Raw genomic sequence first — 12,038 nt, 5'->3', positions numbered from 1 at the left:
AAAGAGGGGTGTTTCCCAGTGTTGGGTTGCAGCTGGAAGGGGATCCTCTGCGTAAAACATGCACTGGATAAGTTGGCGGTTCATTCCACTGTAGCGACCCCAGATTAATAAAGGGACTAAGCCGAAAAGAAAATCAATGAATGAATATATATTATTAATGAATGAATAATATATATATATTTATTTATTTATTTATATAAAATATATATTACTGTAGTATAATATATAGATACTTATATATTATACTTATATATTATTAATCTGTTAAATTTAATGTAATTAATATGTTATACTATATATATATATATATATATATATATATATATATATATATATATATATATATATATATATATATATATATATTACATAATAATAATACATATTACATGTATGTATACTACTTGTGTATGCATGTTCACATTTTAATAATTTTCTCGATATCGCCCACCTACTCCCTTAGACTGCCCCTCCCTTCAACTTCCATTCGCTGCAGCAGTTTCAGGATTGACCAGCTGTTTCTTGTTTTCCCATAACGCGATTGGCCCGCACTACCTGTCAATCAAGCGGACTTTGACAGATGGCTCCGCCCTCATCACCGCTACAGGCTACTGTACAGTTTTGTGGACGCTGATTGGCTCTCGGCGCTGGTTGTCAAGGCTTAGTGCTTCATTCACCATTTTGCGACTGTAGAGTACCCTGGAACCTCAACGGCTGGACTTTTTCTCATTTGCGGAAGAAAAACACTCTTTGCAAAAGCTTTCTCGGGGATTCCGCGGTTTTGTAGGCTCTGTTTGTGCATCGACACCATTTCGACGGCAATGTAAATATACACGGGTGAGTTGAAACCTTTCATCTGCAGCACTGCAGTGATCTGCCTATATGTTTAATGCTGTGTTTTGCCTTTACGTCGCGGATCCATACACTGTGCTTCGCTGTCACTTGTTTATTTTCTCTTTAGTGGATTGTATAAAATGGCGGAGTAAGCATTTTAACATACACACACACATTGAAAGGGAGGGGTGGAGGTGCACAGTCAGCCTAAAAACTTTTTTTCTCCTGAAAATGTTTGTGTGACACAACCGCTACAGCTCCAACAAACTGCTTTTGTGTGTTCGTTTAGCATTCAGTGACTGTCATTGCCTAAATCCGCTGTTTTTATGTAAAGACAAGGCGATTGTTTTGTTATTTAAACTTGACTGTATCGTCTAAATATCTTTTCAGTTGCATTCAGTAAATGTAATTCGGATGCTTTAATCTTTCAGCCTATCTCTACATGTGTGAGAAAGATAGTTTTTGTATTTTTGCCAATATTTATTATTATGGGCACGGTCGCCCTCGATTCAGAAGCCTGAGGGAGACGGGATACTGCTCTGCGGCCTTGTGTTATGGAGGAGGCCTACGCCACTCCACTGTGTCGTAGGTGGTTGTAAGCGTAGAGTAGGGCACTACGACCAATAAAAGCGCTTGACACAGATACGGCGCTGTACTACTCAGCAAAACTTTCGCAAGTCGACGACAGCGGTGCCATTGTTGATGGGAAACAGGGCTTTTACTTTGTTTCAGGGCATTTGTGTTCATTTGGAGTCCTACTGTTGCATAGGAACATTTATTACTGTGCAGTTAGCAAGTCATTATAAGATTGAGTTCGTCATTCTTTTGGAGGGTCATATAGTGCATCATGACAACATGTAAAGAGCGTTTGGTGCATTGAAAATTAACTTATTACTGTTTTGCAATTTTTTTAATTTTACTTGGATCTTTTGAAAAATATTTACAGTTTATTTATTTATGTATTCATGTGCATTTGTTACAGCAATCAAGTATACATCTCCAACCTTGCTTTTGGCAGTACCTTGCACTTTAAAATCATTAAAGTTGCATTATGGGTGTCACCATGTTGATATCACAAGACTACTGTTGATGGTTACTACTGCTAATGATGCCACAAAATAAAAATTTAAATGTCTATTTTATAAACATTTTAAATATTTATTTTTAAAAATTGTGGCCAGTATAAATGAGTACACCCTTAGATTTCTCAAAAAAACTCCCATCTAACTGTTTTATAAGGGATCCTGTAGATCAGAGATGCCCAAAGTAGGGTCTGCGGGCCAAAGCTGGCCCACTGTAACCTTTGATTTGGCCCACCATCTTATCTGAGAGAAGGGTGAGAATGATGGAGAGGGTTGGGTCGAATGCCTTTAACACAGAGATCGTCATTTCTAATTTGACACAATATTTTTTGTTAGTACAAGGTCCCTTTCATCACTGCTTGCAGCTTGAATTTGTTTGTTTGATTGCTGAGCTACAAAAAAGCAAACTGAAATCAAATGTTTCAATTAAAAGTTGTACATGGATCTGATTTTATAAAATGTAAATACTGTCACTTGACAGATAGAGGACTATGCAGAAGACGTTGGTGATTAAATCAGGGCAAAAACTAGTGTAATTCTGTTATAAATGAGATTTTGTTTTTACTGTAATAAGTTCAATATAAAATGAAAAAAATACTGTATTAGTTAATATAAACCAATGTTTTCTAGTCGTATTTAAATATTATTAAATAAATTAGGAAATGGCCCATGGTAACTATATTTACCTTCGGCCCACTAGCCTCAATCAATTTTGGTTTTTGGCCCTTCATAAATTGTAATTATCAGAATTCATTTAAAAATTCTTTTTAAATCTTGGTGCAAAAATGATTACACCTTAGCGAAGAAGCAAAACGTAAAAAAAATAATAAGGAAAATTGGCAGTTCATTCCGCTGTGGAAAGTGAATGTGGAGTCAAAGAGGCCATACAAAATATTAGATTTAGTTGTAGACTGTAATTATTTTTGCAACACCTCCTTTGATTTAAAATGTATATTTAAATTCTGCATGACTTGAAAGTCGTAGGTGAATGCATATTTCTGAGAAAAATATTTTACTGAATGAGAAAACAGAGGGTGTGGTTTGTTTTTTACCGTGACCTGATTGGATGTAGTAGACACTTTGTTTATATCAAAGCTGACAGTCGGACAGACATGGTTGCTTAAGCCTACCCCAAGCTGTCAATCTGATGACATCAGTCTGTCATTTCAGGGCGGTGGTGCATTTCTATTTTTTGGATTGACATTCACATATAAATCGTTCACCACAAAAATAACAATGCACACTAACAAAATTAATATACTTTAACTTAAGTGTATTATTTGTCGTAATCTAAAGATGTTAGCAGTAGGGTTACACTATATATCAAACTTACCCGAGTATGGCAAATGCTCATATTACTAATTATATTGTTCAGCTCTACTCTACTACTTATGCGAATCATTCCCTAATACATATTTGTCATAATCTAAAGATATTAGTAATACAGCTGCACAATATATCGAACTTATCGTATACAGTGCTCAGCATATATGAGTACACCCCCCACAAATCTCTCATTTAAATGAATATTTTCTATAGGATGCTTTACAATATTATATTTGTGCATATATATTAGTTTAGTCAGTACTGAAGCCAAATCTGGAGCTTATCTAACAAAATAACTTACGATAACGGTCCAAAAATTAGTAGCCCAAATTTGTATGTTATAGAAAAATATTAAGTAAAAAATTCAAAAATATTCAAAAATCAAGAGAAACAAAAAATATATAAAATTTTGTTGAAATTTTTGCTATATTTTGCATGAATTTAATTGTATTATCTTTTCATTTCTAAAGATAACTGTAACTAAAATGTAATTATTTTAATAAATATATCTGTTTAATAACCTGCTTTGTTCAAATGCACTAATATATATTACCCATATTCATTGAGAAATTGATAAAAGTATTCATTTTCAAAATGGGGTTTTCTCATATATGCTGAGCACGGCATATATTCTGATAAATAAATATCTATATTTGCCATTTCCTGATACATATTTGTCGTAATCTAAAGATGTTAGTAGTAGAGTTTGATATATTGTGCAGCTGTACTACTAACATCTCTAGATTACGAGAAATATGTATCAGGGAATGATTAGCATAAAAATATAATAATTACACAAAATATATTAATTATTTTATAATGCAAAAGTATCTTTTCGTGCCTGCCATTAGGCCACCCTCTGAAAGACTTTTCAGTGCATCTCTGAAAATTTGGAAAGTGGACATGCTGGTTTCTTATCCAAAAATCTGCAATGATATTGGTATCGATGCTGAAATACTATGACCAAGCAAGCTATGCTAAGAAAGTAAAAAGACTGCAAAGTAACTCCACTTTGTTTCAAGTGTTTTGCTTTTCTGATTGAATTTGATGTTTTTAGATTGATAAAACTACACCAGAAGTCCTGGTGATTTTTATTTGATTTTATTTTTGTTTATTTCCACTGTTAAAATGTCTGATTTGTTTTATGCAACAGTACAAAATGGCTGTTCACTTACAGAAATTGTAGTGATGCTTTCCCCCCATGAAATAATATTAAACATATGTTGGTTGTAACATTTTTTTTAACATATCACATTCCATACCGAATATAACTTATATTTGATTGTAATGCAATAATGTGTACCTTTTAAAAAGCTGCTTTGAAACAATAATTGGTGTAAAAATCGGCATACATTCATTCATACATTTTCTTTTTGAAAATTCCTTCCTTTATTAATCTGGGGTCACCACAGCGGAGTGAACCGCCAACTTATCCAGCATATGTTTTACGCAGCAAATGCCCTTCCAGCTGCAACCCATGACTGGGAAACACCCATACACTTCCATTCACACACATACACTTTGGACAATTTAGCCTACGCAATTCATCTATACCACGTCTCTTCGGACTTGTGGAATAGTCCGAAGAGCACCCGGAGGAAACCCACGCCAGCACGTGGAGAACATGCGAATTCCACACAGAAATGCCAACTGACCCAGCCGAGGCTCGAACCAGAGACCTTCGTGCTGTGAGGCGATTGTGCTACCCACTGTGCCACCGTGATGCCCAAACGCCATACAAATAAACTTAAATTGAATGAAATTGAATGTCATTTACCATGTTTTTGCATAATGCAGTTGTATTCAACATAATTGTTTTATAAAACATATAGTATACTGCTACATATAGAACAACAGTATAGGCAGTAAATAGCATGTTCAATAAGAAATTGAAAAAAATCGTAATTTTCAATGGAGGGTTTCCTGATTTATGCTAGCCACTTGTGTATTGTAACTAGGCATGGACCGGTATAAGAGTCTGACGGTATGATAAACTTGGATAAAAATATCACGGTTTCACGGTATTGTGAATACTACTCCAAAATAAGTTCTATTAAAATGTTGGGGTAAAAATTATTATTATTATGAATTATTATTATTATTAAAAAACTGCTTTGTCCCATATTGAAGACTATATATTTTATTTTAAGAAACATTTAAAATATTTTGGACCAGTAGATTTGGACCAGGAGCAGAGATGCCCAAAATAGGGCCCGCAGGCCAAACTTGGCCCATGGTAACCTTTGATTTGGCCTGCCATCCCATCTGAAAAGAGGGAGAATGATGGGGAGGTGGTTGGGGCGAATTCCTTTGACAGAGATCAACATTTTAAAATTAACATAACATTTTGTTTATTTGATTTATTGCCGAGATAAAAAAAAGCCAACTGAAATTAAATGATTCAATTAAATGTTGTAAGTGAATGTGAAAAATGATGTTTAAAATGTGACTACTGTCACTTGACAAATAGAAGACAATGCTTAAGGTATCTGCGAGCAAATCAAGGTAAAGGCAGGAGCTGCCCGAATAGTATTTTTCGCATCAAACTCCATTGTGTTATAAATGGGATTGTTTATGTTTTTACAGTAACAAGTTCATTATTAAATGTTATAAATTATACTGCATTCGTTAATACGATTTAAAGCAACGTTTTCTAGATATTTTTAAATATTACCAAATTAATTAGGAAATTACCCATGGCACATTTAATACATACGGTTTGGTATATACTGTATATTTTGCCCACAACCCTCAATCAAGTTTGTGTTTTGGCCCTTAATAGGACAAAATTTGCGCACCCCTGATGTAGACGTTCATTTTCTGCTGGAGATACTGTTGACCTAAAAAAACTAAATAAAATAATTGTGAAAAACATATATTAAAAACAAATCTTGCATATACCTTAGGAACCGTATAACAGAAAACTTTGGTGGTTTTAAAGCCTTGACTTTTCCAAACAGCAGTAAACCTTGAAACCAGTTAACGTCCCATGCCTAATTGTAACTACCAAGCATATAAACACAATAGTAGCAATGATATGGACAAGTATGCACTTCAACAGTCTAAACAAAATGAGGGCAAAAAATATTGTAATAAATATTGAGTGATGTCAGTATAATACTCAAACCGGTGTATTACTGGGGCAAAAACCGAGTTCACCTTTAAATACAACCTTCGCAATTTACATTGTGTTATCTTATATAGATTTGAATGGTTACATTTTTCAAAACTATACTCGCCTACATGGCAAGGCTATAAATTTCATAGCAGGTCTTAGTAAAGTGTTTTATGAGAGAATTTTCTTGCTGAAGGTAATATACTGCATATCGTACATTTGCATATTGCCTGCAAACTTGTTTTACAGTGCAAATGGCAGTGTGGTTACTGTGGTTTCTGCTCACAAGAATGGGACAGTTTTGCACTGCGGACCTATCTTCTTCAATTCAAGCGTGCATCAAAAGAGGTCATTCATGTTCTGACCTTCAACCATAAAATACACCTCCTTAATAAAATGAAAACCAGTCAGTCATATTTAACAGTCATAAACTCTGGATGCCGTTTTTGAGATATTCAAAGCTTTAATTAATTTTGACTACACTGGATTATTTGTAATATGTAGCATGCCTGCAAATAAGTAAGTATCTAAATATGCTTATGCAAAGAGGTATGTTGATAACATATCTTGATTGTGTATAAAACACAAATAACATTGTAAGGTGAAGAGAAGGGTCTGGTAGGAGGAAAGAATGTGTGTAGTAGTAATGTGTAAAGATGGTAGTGTACATTGAAATGTTGTAGTGCTTTGACAGGAAGTGAGGACTGTAGGGGTGGATTGCCTCTGAAATGAATGCAAAAAGGTCATTTGAAAGAGCGAGTGAGAGAGAGCCTTAGAGTCACAGAAATACCACTGAACAAGGAATTCCCCCGCCTCCTCCAATCCAGCCAAAAAACCAATGTGTGTGTGACTTGTCTGGGCAAGCATTTTTCTTTGTGTTCTGTCTTAGTCAAAGTGCTTAGTATTTTGTTTTGGGTTAATATCTACTTTGTAATACTATGGTATATCACACTTATGTAGGTCTTTTGATGAGGTTAAGTGCTGAAAATGTAAACTTCTGCAATAACTTGCTTTTTAATTTAAAATGTATTCTATCCTCTATAAAGGGATTCAGTTATGTGTAATTGACTGATCCATCTCATATTCTGTGTTTCATTACAGGGTCTAATTTAAGAAGGAAGGGACAGCACAAACAGGAAGAGGCTTGAGCAAGAACAGAAGAAAACGACAGAGAAGGGGCGGGATGCAAGAGAGAAACAGACTGGAAGATATTGATAGGCTTGGACTCACAGGAAATCAGGAGGATTAGAGATTCTCTTAGAGTAAGAAAAGATGAAGCCCATTAAAAAGCAAGAAAGGCGGTCTCCTCCCTCTACTCGTGCCAAGGGAGTGAAGAAAAGGATGGTGGATAGTAGTCCACAAGAAGAGAAAAGAGAAACGGAGGAAAAAACCCAGACTTCACCTACCTCTCCTAAGAGACATATCTCCTCAAATTCTGACTCATCACAGGAAGGGCCACTGAGACGAAGCAATTCTCCGGAAAAGGAAGGGATACACAGTGATGGGGTCCTCAGTATAGCAGTGGATTTTGGGAAGACAGAGGAGAACCCTGGGAGCTTTAAGTCTGGCGGAACACAAAGTGACAGCAACAGTAGCACAACCAGTGCTAGCAATAGCCCCAACCCTTCGTCTAGTCGTAAGACGGCTACTTTTAAGGCCCGTGTGCCCAAGAAGAAGTACACCTTTGAGCACTGTGCCGGAAACCATGGCAACGCCAGCACTCCCAGCACACCCCCACAGAGCAGCAGCAGCTCTTACAATGGTACTGGTGCTAGCCAGGTCCCAGCTGGCTCTGCTGCACACACAGACCCAGACGGTCAAAGCCAGCAATCTGAGGGCAACATTGCAGTGTACGGACACAATAACATAACAGGGCCCACGGGAAGAACTGCTAGTGATTGTGGTGAAAGGGACGGGACAAGTGTATCCAGCCCACAGCGTTGCTCCTCCACAGATACAGCCAGCGAACACTCAGCTGACATAGAAGTGACAACTTCTGGACGTGATTCTAACTCTAACTCCCAAAAGCCACAAGCACATAGCACTTCAATACCCACGCAGGAGAGCCTGTCATCTGGGTTAGCTGGAGTCCTGGCCAAAGGTCTTAAGAATCAGAGAGTTCTGGCCCGACAGGGTCCTAGATCAGGGGAAGGCTGGCCTCATGATCGTGGCCGGGATATATCAGGAGTGTTTCGCACTGGTGTCGTACGGAGAGTTAGCGAGGAGCATGGGAGTTTGGAGGTGCAGCTGAACGGAGAAAAGACCATTTGCAAGTACCCTTTTCGAGTGGCTTCTGATTCTGTTGATCTTATTCTAGATGCGTCACCTCCTGGTGTGGCCCCAGTGGCAATAGGCACCCGTGTCTGCATCCCCTTTAAAGGGGATGATGAGGGCAGTGAGGGAACACGTCAGTGGTACAGAGAAGGTATTGTTACTCAAGTAGACCAACATCCAGCTGTGTCTTGCCAATATCGTGTCCAGCTACGGGAGGATGTATCTGATGAGAGAAAGGAACGTAGAAGTGAAGAGGACGATGGAAGAGCCATAAGTGCTCAAGCCATTTGGGTCTCACGACAAAATCTTCGCCTCCTAGTTCCTCCTTGGGACCTAGAACCAGCCCAGGCTGCAGAGCCAGAGGGTGATGGTAGGAGGGTTAGAGAACGAGAGTGGGAGGAAAGAGATGACATGGAAGTTGAGCAGGAAGTTGTTCGGCTGACTAGGCCAGGGTATAAAGTTCCAAGTTTGTTACATCCTGTGATAGTTCCTTTTACCTCACCACATTCTTCATCTTCTGCCATTAACACTGCCATCACGTCTGTACTCAGTGTAGTCCCAAACAGAGACTGGGAACATCACAGAGAGAAGAATCAGGAAAGAGATTTGCATAGGCACTTAGAGAGAGAAAGGGAACGAGACAGAGACGACATTGAGGTCAGTCGTCTCAGTCAGCTAAGGGATGGCAGTATCACTGCAGCCATGGAGGGCAAAGCTCAAGGGGTTCCTTCTCAGAATCGACCCATTCTTTCTAAACCAAACTACCTCGGCCATCCCCTGCTGAGAGGGCCTCCAATTGCACCCCACCTACCCCTTGCTCCTCACCCAAATCATCCCCATATGCTCCTGGGCCTGGATTCAGCTACAGGTGCTGCAGTCATCTCCACACCCCAGCTTCCTCCCTTGCCCCCAAGCTCATCTCGAAGCTCCCTTGACAAAACCCCCAGCTCCAGCACACATGGAGTGTCAGGGGGCGGATCAGGATCCTCATCCTCTTCGTCACGTTCCCGCACACCCCTCACAGCCGCTCAACAGAAGTACAAGAAGGGCGATGTGGTGTGCACCCCTACAGGTATCCGCAAGAAGTTCAATGGCAAACAGTGGCGAAGATTGTGCTCACGTGAAGGCTGTTCAAAGGAGTCACAGAGGCGTGGATACTGTTCACGGCATCTTTCCATGCGCACCAAGGAGATGGAAGCTGGAGGCGGGGTGGGCAGAGACAGGAGTGGTGCCAGTAGTACAGGCACCCTCACACCTGACCTCCGTTTAGGTGGACGCACCAGCAGCGAGTACGACTGGGATGACAACTCACGAGACAGCAGTGAAGCAAGCAGTCGTGGTGGGGACTCTCGACCACGTTTGGTGATGACCTCTCTTATACCGCAAGAACTGCCACGTGATCTATCTCGCTTTGACTTTGATGAGTGTGAGGCTGCAAATATGCTGGTCTCACTTGGCAGCTCACGCTCATGCACACCCTCTTTCTCACCTGTATCCAATCAGTCACCATTCTCCCCTGCACCTTCCCCCTCACCCACACCATTTGGCTTCCGCCCAGCTAATTTTAGCCCCATCACAGCACCTTCGCCTCTGACACCCCGCCGCCCTCGCCACCTCAGTGGCACAAAGATCCCAGGGACCCCCACCACAGACCGTGAGCGTCACCTCTCCGGCATTGTGCCCACTTTTTCGACCAACCTTACCTTCACTGTACCCATGAGCCCCAGTAAACGTAAGTTGGATGCCCCACCACCATCAATGCCCAGTGCATCAGACTATGTGAAATCTGATCCCCAACTCAATGACCCTAGCCTCAGCATTAATGCTGCAGCATTCAGGGTTCTGTCCCCACAAAGCCAGCCTACTACCCCCTTTTCTCTTTCATTCCCTAGACAGAGGAGTGTCACAAGTCGGCCCTCATCCTCTGCTGCCTCTACTCCACCACCTATGCTGGTTTCTCCCACACCACCCTCACCTCTGCCACAGGATCCCAGCTCGCGTCGTATTGTTCCCCTACGAGATTCGCCTGTCATTGTTCGTAACCCAGATGTGCCATTGGCAAAATTCAGTGATAGTCCCCTGAGTCGTCGAGCAAGTTCATGCTCTAGGGAGCACAGCCAGACCCCTCACCATGCTGTGGGACTTCAGGCCCCTGTCCCCATTAATGGTGCTACCACCAACGGAGCTGTTCTTCTCCGAAATCCAGCTCCAACCTTAGTTCTGGTGACTTCCTCTCAGTCACTGACACCTGTGGCTCCTGGATATCCCACCCATTCAAATTCTGCCGCTTTGAATGTGTCAACTTCTAATGCAACCACTGGACCCGCACTCGCAATATCTGGCTCAGGAGGTAAAGATCAAGAGAGGAAGTCAGATGCAGGCAGTGCTCTCCCTCAGCCTGTGGCTTGCCATCCTTCACCCACAGCCCTGTTACCCCTGATCCTGCCAGCTGAGTCCCCTCACCCAGCTCCTCGCAAAGACATCATTATGGGAAGGCCTGGCACTGGTAAGAGCCCTAAAAAATAAAAAATAAAAAATTAGATGTTAATGTTTGTAAATACTTATTGCCAGAGTTATAGTGTGTAATTTTATGTAGATTTGGAAATGCTAAGTTTTTATTAATTGTACACTGTATTGTTTTGAGTAAAATAGGAAGAAGTATAACCAAAAAGTCCCTTTCTAGCAAGTATGCATTAAACTGATCGATTGCGTTTATAATTCTTAAGATTTTTTTTAAACACTTGATTTAATCAGAGAATCCAATGAAAATGATTCCCATGTGTGATTATCAAAGGAGGTTATCACACTTTTGCTCAGATTTCCTGAAGTCAGTGTGCTTTTTTGGTAACTAAAATCTAAAAGTTAAATTCTAGTCTTAAATATACATTTATTTGCTGTATTTTTTTATATAGGCAAATTCTACATATTAAGAAGAATTTAAAGACTGCTAGATTAGATTGTGCACGCAGGAATATGCTGTCCTGCATGTTGAAGGACACCAACAATCACTTTCTATTCCTTTCAGACTGGCAAAGTGTCAAAATAAAGGGGGGGCTCAGTGTGACTCTGGTATGCTGGTCAGCGGCAGGTGTGTTTGGGTGTGTGTAGTGAAGAATGCACTGTGCTTTCAGGGTCAGTGTCTCTTTAGACAGTTGCAGCATGTCTGAAATGATACGCAGGAACTTGCCCAGACATGCACAGCTAGAGAGTGATTAGGCTGCCCTGATTCTCATGAGTATTTAATCTGAGATACACAGTTCACTGACATGTTACGCTAGTCACTGATACACACACTAATGAATGGATTTATTCAGCTTCAGTCTAACACAGGAAGGTGTTTTTTTTTTTTAAATAAAAAATGATAGTACAGCAAGTTTTCTTAAACCAGTCATGCGTAAATGTGAAAG

The 12,038-nt window shown here is 40.0% G+C and overlaps 1 protein-coding gene across 1 annotated transcript in view; it reads left to right on the top strand.

The window, feature by feature from the left end:
• Window positions 1-683: 683 nt before the first annotated feature.
• The window catches only part of LOC130247037 (protein capicua homolog), a 37,521-nt gene continuing 26,166 nt past the window's right edge, over window positions 684-12,038 (top strand). Inside the window, exons 1-2 of the mRNA XM_056480217.1 lie at window positions 684-837; window positions 7,459-11,137. Of these exons, the coding sequence (XP_056336192.1) occupies window positions 7,630-11,137 (3,508 nt within the window). The 5' untranslated portion in view covers window positions 684-837; window positions 7,459-7,629. The remainder of the gene's footprint in view (window positions 838-7,458; window positions 11,138-12,038) is intronic.

This window comes from Danio aesculapii, chromosome 19, assembly GCF_903798145.1.
Source record: "Danio aesculapii chromosome 19, fDanAes4.1, whole genome shotgun sequence".
NCBI classification, from domain to species: Eukaryota; Metazoa; Chordata; class Actinopteri; order Cypriniformes; family Danionidae; genus Danio; species Danio aesculapii.
The sequence above is the reverse complement of the archived record's forward strand: the minus strand, read 5'-3'. Positions and strand labels throughout refer to the sequence as shown.